At 39.2% G+C, this 13,012-nt stretch overlaps 1 protein-coding gene across 1 annotated transcript; it reads left to right on the top strand.

Annotated features, from left to right (window-relative positions):
* The first annotated feature begins 10,910 nt into the window (after nucleotides 1-10,910).
* Nucleotides 10,911-11,988, top strand: LOC121588710 (keratin-associated protein 6-2-like). Its single transcript, XM_041906985.1, has one exon. The coding sequence runs from the start codon at nucleotides 11,430-11,432 to the stop codon at nucleotides 11,892-11,894; it is 465 nt and encodes a 154-aa protein (XP_041762919.1). The 5' UTR covers nucleotides 10,911-11,429; the 3' UTR covers nucleotides 11,895-11,988.
* The last annotated feature ends 1,024 nt before the right edge of the window (nucleotides 11,989-13,012 follow it).

Consider the following 13,012-nt stretch of genomic DNA (forward strand, 5'->3'; position numbering starts at 1 on the left):
AATAAAATATCAACTGTTAAATGCATCAAAAATTTAATGCATCAAAAAACAAATCAAAAATCAAACATTATAAAAACTCTTGAATGTATTTAAATTATCTTATCACCTTAACAAAACAGCGAATGCACTTCTAAGCATATTTTTAAATCAAACGTACTATTACCCGAAGAAGGAAGATAATTGCCAGTAGTCATAAGCGCCAAACACACTTTCCCATGCAAATAAAAGCAGCTGAACAGGAGCTTTATCGTGCATCGATTTCCCTGGAGACTATGGGCGCTAATAAGAAACTAACAACGGTTTAGAAAACTTTGAATTACAAGCAAACCATGCTCGTTGGTCTGATTAAGTATGATTGGAAGGAAAGCATTAATGGGGATCTGCTGCTGCCGTTGGGAATATGGAATCATTTTCCTTAATCAAGCACACAATGTGGTACAGCGTATGTACTGCGTGATGTAAAGCAAACACTAAGATATTGCTTCACATAAATTGTTCTACTTCTTTGATAACTTTGACAAATGGTAAAAGCACCTAGCTCATATATTTTCAGTAATCTTAAGTTTATTTCATAAATTTATGATCCTTATTTGCTTCCCGATGGTGATTACCACTGCTTCCACAAATATCAACAGCACTGCAACCAGGAGTACTTACCTGCTAGCTTTTAAAATAAAGTATTGTGCCATAAAATATGCATTTTATTGTGTTTATGTTCATCTTTTTTATGAAAAATCTCCCAACTACGTTCAAACATCTCATACGCAGCCTGGTTTCTCTGGTCTGTTATTAAAAGAACGTGTGCAGCACATCCCCGTGTGTGGCTCTTCATTCCCGGCAACCGACAGGAGTGCTAAAATGGGTTCGTTGTCATCATCAGAAAGTACGCATGAGTACGACCACTCTAAAAAGGCTTCGATTTCAATGCGCCAGCCTGCAATCCCCCTTGTGTAATTGAACCCTTATCAGAAACCAATTTATGAGCGGGTTCACCACCTACCATGGGCCGTTCACCAAAACCGTTAGCTAAAAAATTTCATCTTCCCCCCTAAAGACGGCTTTTTAGCAACCGATTCCCATGCCACCATCTATCCATTTCGTAGCTAACTAGGAAAACCTAAAAGGGATAAAATCCTTTCAAAGTGACTTGTGAACAAGTGGGAAGCTTTTCTTTTTTATCATTTTTTTTGTTTACCAACGTCCTACGCCCTACATATCCCATGACAAAGGTTGTGCAAACATTCTAAAACAATATGATCGCTTTGCAGTTAAGCTATACCTTTCCATTGTGCACAAAAGAGGGGTTGCGATTGATATGTTAAGAAAACTCACGTCCCTATTCGGTTGAGTGAAGCGGTGAACAGTTCTTACGATCTTTGCTCATTAAATAAACCTCACAACAATTGAAATGATTTCAATGACACTGATGATATCTTTTTTTATTTAGTAGGAACAGCTGTTTTGCTCAACGAAAAGTATTTTAATTGTTAATATTTTTTATACAACTCAATTTATACTTCTGTACTCTCTTTTATTATTTTTTATATAATGAGCTGTTGTATGTAGTGACGTCATATGGAAAAAACTGTGAAACTTTAAATACTTTGTATAGTTGTACCAAAAGTAAGTCAAACTCAAAAGAAAGTCAATCATTTTTAAACAAATTTTTATTATACCAATGTGGGCATGGTTTTATTACACTTTGGGTAGATTTTGCATCTTTTTTTCTTCAATACTTCATGCGTATCTCAATGAGCGTGAAAGGGAGTGAGTACGTTTTGTCTTAAAGTGATGGACATATCATGGTATCAAATGAAAGATTGAACAACTATATGAAGATACATGCTTTCTCTTTAAATAGAAAAAGAAGAAGTAAAAGTCTTCATGGGATGCATCATCCCATCATCCGATACGATACGCCTCTCATTCTACTTAACGCTCTGTCCCACTACTTTCCGATTGGAATTCTTCTTGGTGTCCTTGAGACTAACAGGACATAACCTCCCCATTAAGCCACAATTGCTTACCGGGTGACCTGCTTCCGTGCGCCTCATACCCGGATCCGAATCTGTTTCAATTAACTTCAAAACCAAATGATTTATGCAAAACGAGCCCATATACCGTCCTAACACCTAACCACCACTTTTCTACCACCTGCTATGCTGTTGCATTTTCGACACATTCGCATTGCCCGCTCCTTTGGGTTCTGTCGTTAAAAAGTCAACCTAGTATCTTTCCCACTCCCATGCTAAACAGCCCCAACAGTCCTTAAATTAACCAAACCTCATCATCTAGCAGGGCGCTCTCGATGTGCTGGGCGCATGGAATTGAGGCAAAGAGTGAGAAGGAGAATATGGAAATTCATCACCTTCTTTTACGCATCCTACCCTTACCCGTTGCTTTCATGAAGACCCAATACCTTTGTGTTTAGTTTGGTTATTTATATGACATTGGCCAAGATTTATGAACACGGTGCGCCATTTTGAAGGTAAATAGGAGCGCTCAGGCAGTTTCCTGCAGCCGTACCATTGTCGTCCCGTAGAAGCTACGTTTAAAACTATTCTTTGATTTACGACCTGCACTGTCCTGTCCGTACAGTATCTCTATATCCGACATGGTTAAACTAAACATAGCGTACCGTAAATTCATCCTCTCACCAAAAGAGGATTCAAAACACTGTCGAAGTGTTGTTGGAGCATTATTATGGTACTATCATCAAAGTGCCCACGTACCACTACTATTGATGTCCCTTGCACAAAGTGGGAGAGACAGTTGCGTTGGAAATTGAAAGACAACCAGAAGCGACACAAAGAACACTTACCGGAAATTATCGAAGGATGTCTCGTGGGTGATAGGCGGCAGAAGAGCGTGGCCGATGGAAAACCAAAGACATTACGGAAGCCAACATAGATCCTCCAGAGGGTGGTTTCGATCTAGTGCTCCGTCTCACTCGCCACCACTATGGCAACCGTTTGCAGTGCGCATTAGTGTTGTAGAGCTTTAAATTTGAATTTACGATGAGTGCTTTTAGTTCATTTTCATTCGTCCGTTTGCTTTTGGTCGGGCTTTCCTTGTACTGGACAGTTTCCTGGACTTCCTGTCAGCTTTTACCATTTGACATTGTCCTCTTTGGTAAGCCTTTTACCCGTAGTGTGAGGCAAGCAACCTATGCTCTTTACCGGCCATTCCGGTGCCGGTTCCTCTTCCTATAACCGGTTTAGATGAAGAATGCGTTTTTGCTACACAAATCAACCAAGATCTTGGGGTAAGTGGCTGTTTTGCTTTGAGAATGGACATGACGAACTTCAGAACACCTTTCCATCTCGAATGATATGTTATACCTTGGACATAAGACGATGTTCAATATCAGTACTAAAGCTCATCGCTACCAAATGGTTTCTTCCCAAGTGCTCTACAAAAAGCTACCCATCTATACACAATTTCCTTTATCACTAGTTTGTACGCAACCAACTCAACCAAATCGTAAGTGTGTCTCTCCGACGGGCGAGCTAGTCTGTTAGAGTACTGAAAAGGTAATTTATGCCAACAAGGCGTTAAGCCTGAACTAGAGTGTTCCTCACGTGACTCTCAATGAACACTTCAAAAACAACCGCTAGCGTATCCGTTAGTAAACAACCGTAAACAATGATACTTGCTTTCGTGTCTAGAGGGTTAAAAGACAGTTTTTGTTATCGAGCTTGCAATTTTTAGAACCTTTCCTTTGTAAACCCTCCCAAAGTTAAGCACTACCTACTATACTGAAGAACTCCATCAATCGATGTTAAGTATCGGACTAAACTCATAGTTGATTTTAGTTGTGTTTTATCATAGTCCTTTTTTTTTTGTTCGTTTCATCGTGAAAACCCCTTCTGTTTTTATAGTGGCTGGTGCTAGGAGTGGGCTAAGGTAAGGAGGATTTTGATTTCACGGTTCATTGAAACGGAAATGCCGATGAGTGATCTTCCCGACAACAGTCCAAAATCTCCCCTCGACCTGCAAAAGACAAGGAGGGGCTTGAGGAATTGTTTCTGCACCTTTTGGAGGATTCTATACCCTGTACGTACAAGTTTCGACGTATGTTGTACTGTGTACCCATCTTCAGTCAACAGCAGCTCAAATAAGCTTTTGAATCGATCGATTCCATCGAACCTTTTATCGGGATGGGATTTGTTGATAAAGCGGAACTCGAAGAGCGAAGAGATTATTCCACGAAAGTAAAGGACAAAAAATAAATAAACACGTTTAGCCACCTCCACCGGATGATCCTATTCGTAGCCGGAACGGATGAGGATCGTGGACCTAAACTAATCGAAAACTGTGATTAATTTTGTTCAACTGTTGAAATCAGAAATAATGACACACTACAGAACGAGTTGAGGCAAAAAGGCACTATTTTGCGGTGTCACAGGTGATGAAACGGTTCATTTCTCTTGTTTAATCGTTGTTTTTGCCAAGTTAAAGGTTTTTATAGTTAGCGATGAGGCAAAATTTTCCTCGTTTGATTGACCAAAACATTTTGTATATATTTTTCCTCTATGCAGCATATTTCAGATAAAAAAGGGCTTTTTTTTCAAATTGTTCTTTTATTCGTTATTTTAGATCAGCTGTGTCAAACTCATTTCATCAGAGGGCCCCAAGTACAGATTATCAATGATTCGCGGGCCGCAAAGTTGAGAATAAAAAACATACCTCAATATTTATATAAAATACTGTTTCCAATCATTATTGTTAAACAAACTGACTTTTTGTACTACTCGTTTCAAATCTGGAATCGTTTCTTATTTAAAAATTTGCGATGTTATTTTTCATTGTGCTCTTTTTTATTTAAAAAAAATGTTTAATATACTTTTAAAGTCACATGCACTTTCTTTTATCTTATTATTAAAATAGCATATTTTTCATTTGTCGCGTTCTCACACGGCAGTTCTGTTAGAAAATATCGCTCAAGCTCACTTTTTCACTGAGGTAGGGGCTACCTGTTTTGCCTGATTTTTTATAAGCAATCCGAGCTATCCATCGCTGGATGAATAACACAAATATTTGCCTGCATTTTTTTGACAGGGAAGAAAACAGGGAAGAGAAAAATTATAATAAATAGTGTTTAAACATTAGTTTTCATTAATTTCCAAGTCCCAAATGTTCTGGTGATTTAATCATTTCTTATAACAAGAGCCCGTTGTTTATGAATAATTTGTTAAACTACGATTATTTTATCCGACGCAGATTCGTGGTGTGTGAACCCAAAAAGATTGGCCAAAAAGCACAATAATTCGTCTTGTAGAATGTGAGATGCAAATAAATTCAACTTGGCTACAAACGCTTTCGATAAGTCGTACATATCGGATATTAACTGATTTTTAAGATGGGCTGATTATGAAAAAAACAGAAGTGGCTCCAATCAAATATCAAGGATGTAACATACTAAGGTCGGAGCCATGCAGATACATTCGGAGTAATTCGGAGCCGACTGAAGCCTTTATTCGGCAGTCAGAGGCATTAAGATCGGTAGTACCTACCGGAACCATTTCTGACTGCAGACTAGCCGCTCCGTGCGACAACCGATGACTCCAACGGTTCAGAATGACTCTAGACGGCTCTATAGGCTTCAGTCGGCAACGAGCGAAACTGTTGGTTTGGCAATCCATCACTAGTTGTTGCAAAGTTTCCAAGTATATGTATCTTGTTATTTTCATTCCTATTTCGTTTCTAGACAGTTGACGCATACATATCTGTTTTTCCATATAGAATGTGCAATCGAGTCTGCACAAAATTATGCTAATATTCAGAATTCAATCGAAACATAAAACAAATGAGTTTAGCTTCGATTTAATGTTTCTTAAGGGTCTCGGCTGTTCTGTACGTTTGTGTAGAATAAGTTTGTTAGATGTTATGGGAACATTAATGTTAATTTAGAAAAATATAGCAACACAATGATTGTTCTTCTCTGGAAAATTGAATACACTACAACAAAGAGTAATAACAGATTTTTAGTTTGCAGTGCTTTCAGCACTTCTCAAAATATTCTCGCGGGCCGCATACATTATCGACGCGGGCCGCATGCGTCCCGCGGGTCGCCAGTTTGACATACCTGTTTTACATTGACCGTTTGTATCGTAAGGCCTAAATGAGTAGACTACTCAATAGTTCAAAGTTCAAACTACTCCTGCAAAATAGCTCAATGATACTTCAACGTTGTTCATTGGTACATAGCTTCAATACGGTGCTTGAACAACTCGAGGTACATTTTCCGCCATAATCCATATGTACTCTTAAGCCTACCATGCTAGGCCCTCTCTATTATTAGGAACGCTAGATCATCACTGGTCCTTGATACGCTGTACGACAATGAGATCTTACAACCCGCCTTTGGAACGGGCCAGACGTACGAGCATCCATCTCAAGAACTTCAAATTTTAAAGGATAGCAAAATAATAACTACATAAAACAAAATTAAATAAAAGAACTAGAGTAACTGTACTAGTATTCGGCAGTGTACCTATTTTCGGCAGGGTAACTAAAAACGTGTAATTACGCAAAAACGCGTTGAAAATAGTTTTCACACATATTTTTTTAAATAGAGGTATACTCATTTCTTCTTCATATACAAAGTATCACATCATTTCCTTGCATATTTTTCAAAATATCAAACAAAATGTACGAAGTTCACAGTTTTCATTAGTTCGGCAGCTCTCATTATTAAGAAAACCGGAGCGTGGAAAATAAAAGTGTGGTTTTTATGAAAGATTCTATGCCTGCAGCAGTTATTCTAGCCTGCTTGGAATTTTAAAATCACGAAAAACAAGTTATTTTTTTCTTTAAATGCTACCGAAAAAAGGTACACGGTAAATGTTGATTTTTGACAGATCAATGCTGTAGGCTCCAGCCGAAAAGTGAAACAATAACACACTTTTGATTTGGCTGAATATTCATTTATAACTTGATCAGAACACTACAACGCGTATGTCGACACGTAAAACCACATTTTTTGTATCAAATTTCACCAATTTCACTAGAAATAATTCAATAACACGAGAGAAAAATAATAATTTGTGAGCCAGTGGGAGCCGTATTCTATAGCCGTCAGGCAGTCTCATTTCTACAATGCCTACTTTGTTTGTAACTCAAATCAAAATGACTGTAAAAATTGCCAGCAAAATTCCCAAAATAGGCAACATTAAATGAATCATTTAAGTGCTTTTCAACACCAATCTTAAGAAAGTGAGAGTGTAAAACTATTTTAAACATTTTTGTCTGCCTATTGGCATTAATTAAAACATTTACCGACCCGTATTCGCGTTGCCGAAAATAGGAGCACAGCCTGCCGAAAATAGGACCAAACTGCAGGAAATAGGAACAAAAACAGTGTTTGCATTTTCACGAATATCTCTAAAAAATACATTTAAATGGACAAATAAAAAATAGCACAACATAATACGATAGTTTATCGTTCAAACTAATGTCACTTTCATCGAAAGTAATACAAATTGTAAGTGTACGAGCAGTTTTTGTGAAACTGCTGCACTAACCTGCCCAATACTGATACATTTGCCCTATTATCACCGACAAACCGACGTGACACTGGCGTTACAAAAGTGTCCCACACGAAAGTACTGTCATTTACCAGTGAGGCGAACACTTCTGTCAAAGTAAGCTCTGTTCACTGCTGCTTCGATGTAAACAACTTTTTTAAATTCAAATGGCGAAGGAAGTGTGAGGCATAATTTTGTGAGAATTATTGGACAAAACACCCGGGAATATCATTTTATAAGTTTTCAAATCAATGTAAAAGATGTGAGAAGTACATAAAACAATACGCATTGGAATTTGCGAAGAAAAACAAAAAGGGGATTTAGCAGTTTCTTCTCTGTGTCAGTGTAGTAAGCGAATCATTATAGAGATGGCGCTAGTGTTTAACGTATTTTCATTTGAAATAAGGAGACAACTTTTGAAGCTCATTTTGTTCGAAGTGTCACGTCGGTTTGTCGGTGCTATTATTTTATGTTGCGTTCCCACGATTTTTGACCGTTTCCCAGAAATTTTTGGTCCAATTGTATTGATAACCAATCGGACGATACCAATAAATTATGAGAACGAACTAAAAATCTATGGGATATGATGAATAAATCGTGAGACGAGCCTAAAAAATTATGGGAACTGACCAATCTTCTTCTTCTTTGGCACAACAACCGTTGTCGGTCAAGGCCTGCCTGTACCCACTAGTGAAGTGAGCTTGGCTTTCAGTGGCTTATTGTTACCATAGCAGGATGATAGTCAGTCCTACGTATGGGGCCACGGTCTATTCGGGACTTGAACCCATGACGGGCATGTTGTTACGTCGTACGAGTTGACGACTGTACCACCAGACCGGCCCCAGGGAATTGACCAATAAATCGAACAAAACCCTGTAAATCTAGGGATCAGTTGAATCTCCATTAAGGTTGATCATCTGAAAAATCCGTTTGGCATACTTTCGGTACAATTTAGCAAAGACTGAACAGACGAGGTTCGCCAGGCATACCTAATCGCTACTTCCAGATAATGTACGGTCTGATAATGAGGCCCTTCACGATTCTAGTCAGTTTTTTGTCGCAAAAAACTAGCCTGTAATTTTCAGTCTAGATTATTCTAGCCCTAAAGCTAGAATTAGATTCGAGTGCCTGCTCGAAAACACGATGTTGTTTACATTTACCCCAAGGTGCATTAAAGAAATCACGTGGTGGAATCTAGAATCAAAGTGTATGTAGTCCAGGTGGTCGCATAGTATGTTTTTTATAACCAAATATGAATATCACTTTTTGACAAGATGGGTGAAAACTTTTGTTCAAACAAGCTTCCTTGAGGCTTGACGAATACTGGAATAAGCCCACCTGTATATTATACTATATTAGATAGTTTCTCGAAGACTGCTATACAATGCAAACAGCTGACAGGCTGAAATTTCAGCCTACGAACTTACAACGGAAAAGGCCCCAATGTTTCCCATCTTCATATACTTTTCGAACTATCATGCTCCAGACGTTCTCGACGGTATTTAGATCTGAGGAAATGGCTGGCCAAGTCATAGTATTGATTTGCATTATCTCGAGGATATCCTTTATTTTCTTGCTGACATGTACGGAAGCGTTATCTTGTTGGAATATCAACTGGTTATTGTTTTATATGCCCAAGTGAGATTTCAAATGATTGTTTTATGATATGGATGCACTGATCACTGTCTATTTGTGTTGGAACAATCGCCAAATCATACTTTCTATGGCTGCTAAATACACCTCATATCATTACAGAACCGCCTCCAAAATTGCGTCTTCAAAAATACCGTGGTTCATATCGCGAATCTGGCCAGCAGTGAGAATAATCGTTTGGTCCATCAAGATTGAACTTTTTTTCATCAATACAAATGACCTACAATCAATATATAGTTTAATATATGTTCAATACCACATCACGAAAACTTACGTCATTCCATTCACTTGTCCACGTCATGTGTTCGGTAGCTAATTCTATTCTGGCGGATTTATGATACAGTTTTAGATAGGGGGTTTTCTTCATTTTTTTTTCTTTTTGGAATATCAGAGGATTTATTGAGTGACCACCATACTGTTGTTTTGCTTATATTAAATCCAAGTTTTCGTTTGATTCTCGGACATCCTTTTGTTAAATTCGAAGCTGCTTTAATTATTCTTCGTTTATCTCTCTCGGATAGTTTTTTCTGGACGCCCCGTAGACATCCTTTGGCCTTAAGCACTTGGATCATTGAGATAATTGTTAATAACTTTCGTTGATCTTTGAATAACTTCACTGATTTCGCGATTTGATTTGCCAAATGCATGGTAAGCATCAATTTGGCCTATTTCGTACTCAGAGAGCTGTTTTCCCCGACCTAAACTGGATGGGAAATTTAATGTAGAACAGTGGCAAATTTCAATGGCTGCCAAATTAAATTTTGTATGCTCTTAGTTTAATGCAAGATAGTTCTACTATTAAAGGTGAGGCTATCATTTTGAAACGCCCCTTTTTTTGAAGTTTGTTTATCAAGAATATTTCCATTTTTCCAACATTTTTTTACATTTTTTCAGGCAAAAGTTTGTTCAAAGGCATTGAAAGACGTGAGATTTTTTTCAAAATTTTCCGATAATTTTTAATGGCCTTAAATCAACAAAAACTAGGTAAGGCCATCATTATGAATCGCAGTGTAGTACTGATAATGATTATATAAAACATGACTTTGGTACAATAGCATTTAAACAGATCATTTGCTGTAAATATGTTTCTATATTACTATCAAAATGCTGTATCGTAGCAAATATCAGTTAATATATCACTTCGTATTTTTTCACAACAGTTATGATACTGTGAAGATACACTTGAAACAAATTATAAATTTGCCGGCCATGCAGTAAGTTTTGTTGAGTGAGTGCTTTCATGTACTATGTAATGGTAATTGGAAGAGTTATAAAACTAGTTGCAGGGCAATTAAGTTTATCCTATTTGCTTGAAATGATGATTGCGTCATTGCGTCACTGTGTTGATTGACCAAAACATTGATTCTCTGCAAGTTTTTAATTAACCATCAGGGATATTTGAAAAAAGTATTTGATGTTTTCTATAATCAGTGTTCGATTTTGTAAAGGTTAGTTAAATTGTATATCATTTATATATTTTTTATTTTGAAATACAACTTTCCCCACCTCCCTTAGGCCCAACAACACTCACATACTCGGTTGTATGCTCACTAGTACGTCGTTTACGCAAATAACTGCTCGAAATTCATTAGCGCCAATCATGAATATTCCATAGCAAACAACTTCGTTTGACCGAGACCGAAACCGGGGATTCCAACGGCATCTTTCAATGCCACACCAAACGGTTCCACCATCTGACGTTTTGAAGCATTGTTATCGTTCTCTCTATTCAAAACCGGTTCGAACGTTGAACAGTCATTTGTGCTGGTACCGTACTCCCAAACCAGCTGGTGCTGTTAGCTTGAATCATCCACAGACGTTTAGAAACCGGAACAGAATCCTTCCGCAAAACGCCTACGTTCGTATGATATTGACCCTAGCAGTCAATGAACTCCGATCGACTCTGCAAACCGGGAAGATGATCACACCGCAGGTTCACGCTATAGATCGCACCACCACACCAAGGTTAACTAGTCCGGCACGGAACGGAAACGGCCGTTTGGCGATTGTCACATCGTAAGTGGTTGGTGTGCAAAGAATGGAAGAAGTTCGCGAAAGAATCAAACCTCGCGAAACCAATATCAACAACACACTCGCCAAGGCTTTTAGCCGGAATGTTTGCCGTCTCATCCCAAATTTCAAACGTATAAATAAGAGGTGACCGATCGCTAATTCGCGGAGATTCGCTAGACGCGAGCTGTGGCTACAGTGCATAACGAAACGGAACGAAGCAATTGTACAGAAGTGATGTTGCGGGCGTTTGTGATAGTGATGATGGTCGGAATGGCACTAACAGTGCCAATCCAAAACACGCGATCCACTGGTGTTTCGGTGCCAACAAGCCTGGAATCTGTAGACAGTAAAGCAAATCCACAACCGGCGACTCGTCAGTTGGCGGATGATTCTGAAGCGGACCGCAACAAACGGCATCTCGGCTTCGGAGGCATCGGTATCGGTGTAGGTCTGATCGGTGGAGGATTCAGCCCGTACGACAACTATGGCTACGGTGGCTATTATGGAGGGCATCAAGGCTACTACGGCGGCTATGGCAACCAGCTCGGTGGCGGTTTTGGAGGACCGTATGGCTATGGAGCGCCACCTGGCTTTGGAAGTCCTTACGGCTTTGGTGGCTTCCCCGGGCCATACGGAGGATACGCTAGCGGGTACCAGTACGGCTACGGGTCCGGATACAGCAGTGGATTCTTCGGCTAGTAAACACCAAACTATTATCAGCTCTCGGTAGATCGTAAATCACTTCAGTCAGTATTAATTTATTCACAGCAAATAAATTATTTTACCTTCACGATGTACGCTGCGTTGCACTGGTTCGCCTTATAACAATCACAAAAATCGGTCACACTTTATCATTTACGGTGCTGGTGCTTTTCAACTTCAATTTCGTTCTCCAATGTAAACATGGACTGATGCTCTTAAGGGGTTTACTGCTCGAGCGAACGACCGGGCCGACCCGATCCTCGCACGAACCTGTTCCTGGCGCGGTGCGGAATACACAATTAGCCGCAAAGCCTCCATAGCCCATCGCGTTAATTACGCGAAAGATTTATTGCTGTGCTTAACTGCTTTGCGATCTGATAAAAATCTCGAACACAAACACAATCCTCTTCCCCGTTTTAGACACATCTACAGAGTGGAGGGATTAGTTGGCAAGACGGAACATTGAATGTGCCGTGATCGTTTCTCCTGTTACTCTGTCATCCTTCAAATTCTTCTTCTGAGGTTGATCTACTCCCGTCCAATTAATTAAAACCATTTAGATCTTGCAAAACGCTATACTTTCCATTTTAAAGCGCAATTCTTGAGCTACAAACGAACGTCATTTATATTGTGGCTATGTGTCGTAACTCTAAAATGGCTTGTTCTTCATCGAAACCGTTCGCCCAAACTCTACGGGTACGGTAGAGTGTGGTTTGAAATGAACATTTTATTTCACTACACTTAATGTTTGGCGTCATCTAACTGGTTTACTCCAGAAGAACTTTCCTCACTCCCGAAACCCAAACAGATCCCCAACCTGGGACGAAGCTGTTCAGATACTTTTTAGGGGTGTTTTAAAATTTTACGTCCCCCGTTAGGCGTGGCCACAAAAATCAAACGAAGATTTGATCAGAAAGTAATTCACCAACACACACACACTCTGTTTGCCTCCCGCACAAAACGGAAACCGTTAACTTTCACAAACAATTTCCTTCTGCCTAATTGAAACTTAAGCACTTCGCCTCCTTCCTTCCGGCCAAAATGCTCCACAACGCACCCACCCAAAATCGGTGCCTGGTGCGTGGGAGGACACGCAGAATTTAGCTCTCGTCTCG

The sequence above is a fragment of the Anopheles merus genome, chromosome 2R (assembly GCF_017562075.2).
Source record: "Anopheles merus strain MAF chromosome 2R, AmerM5.1, whole genome shotgun sequence".
Lineage (NCBI taxonomy): Eukaryota > Metazoa > Arthropoda > Insecta > Diptera > Culicidae > Anopheles > Anopheles merus.

Coding starts and splice junctions, on each gene's coding strand:
- LOC121588710 (XM_041906985.1), top strand. CDS start 11,430: ATGTTGCGGGCGTTTGTGATAGTGATGATGGTCGGAATGGCACTAACA.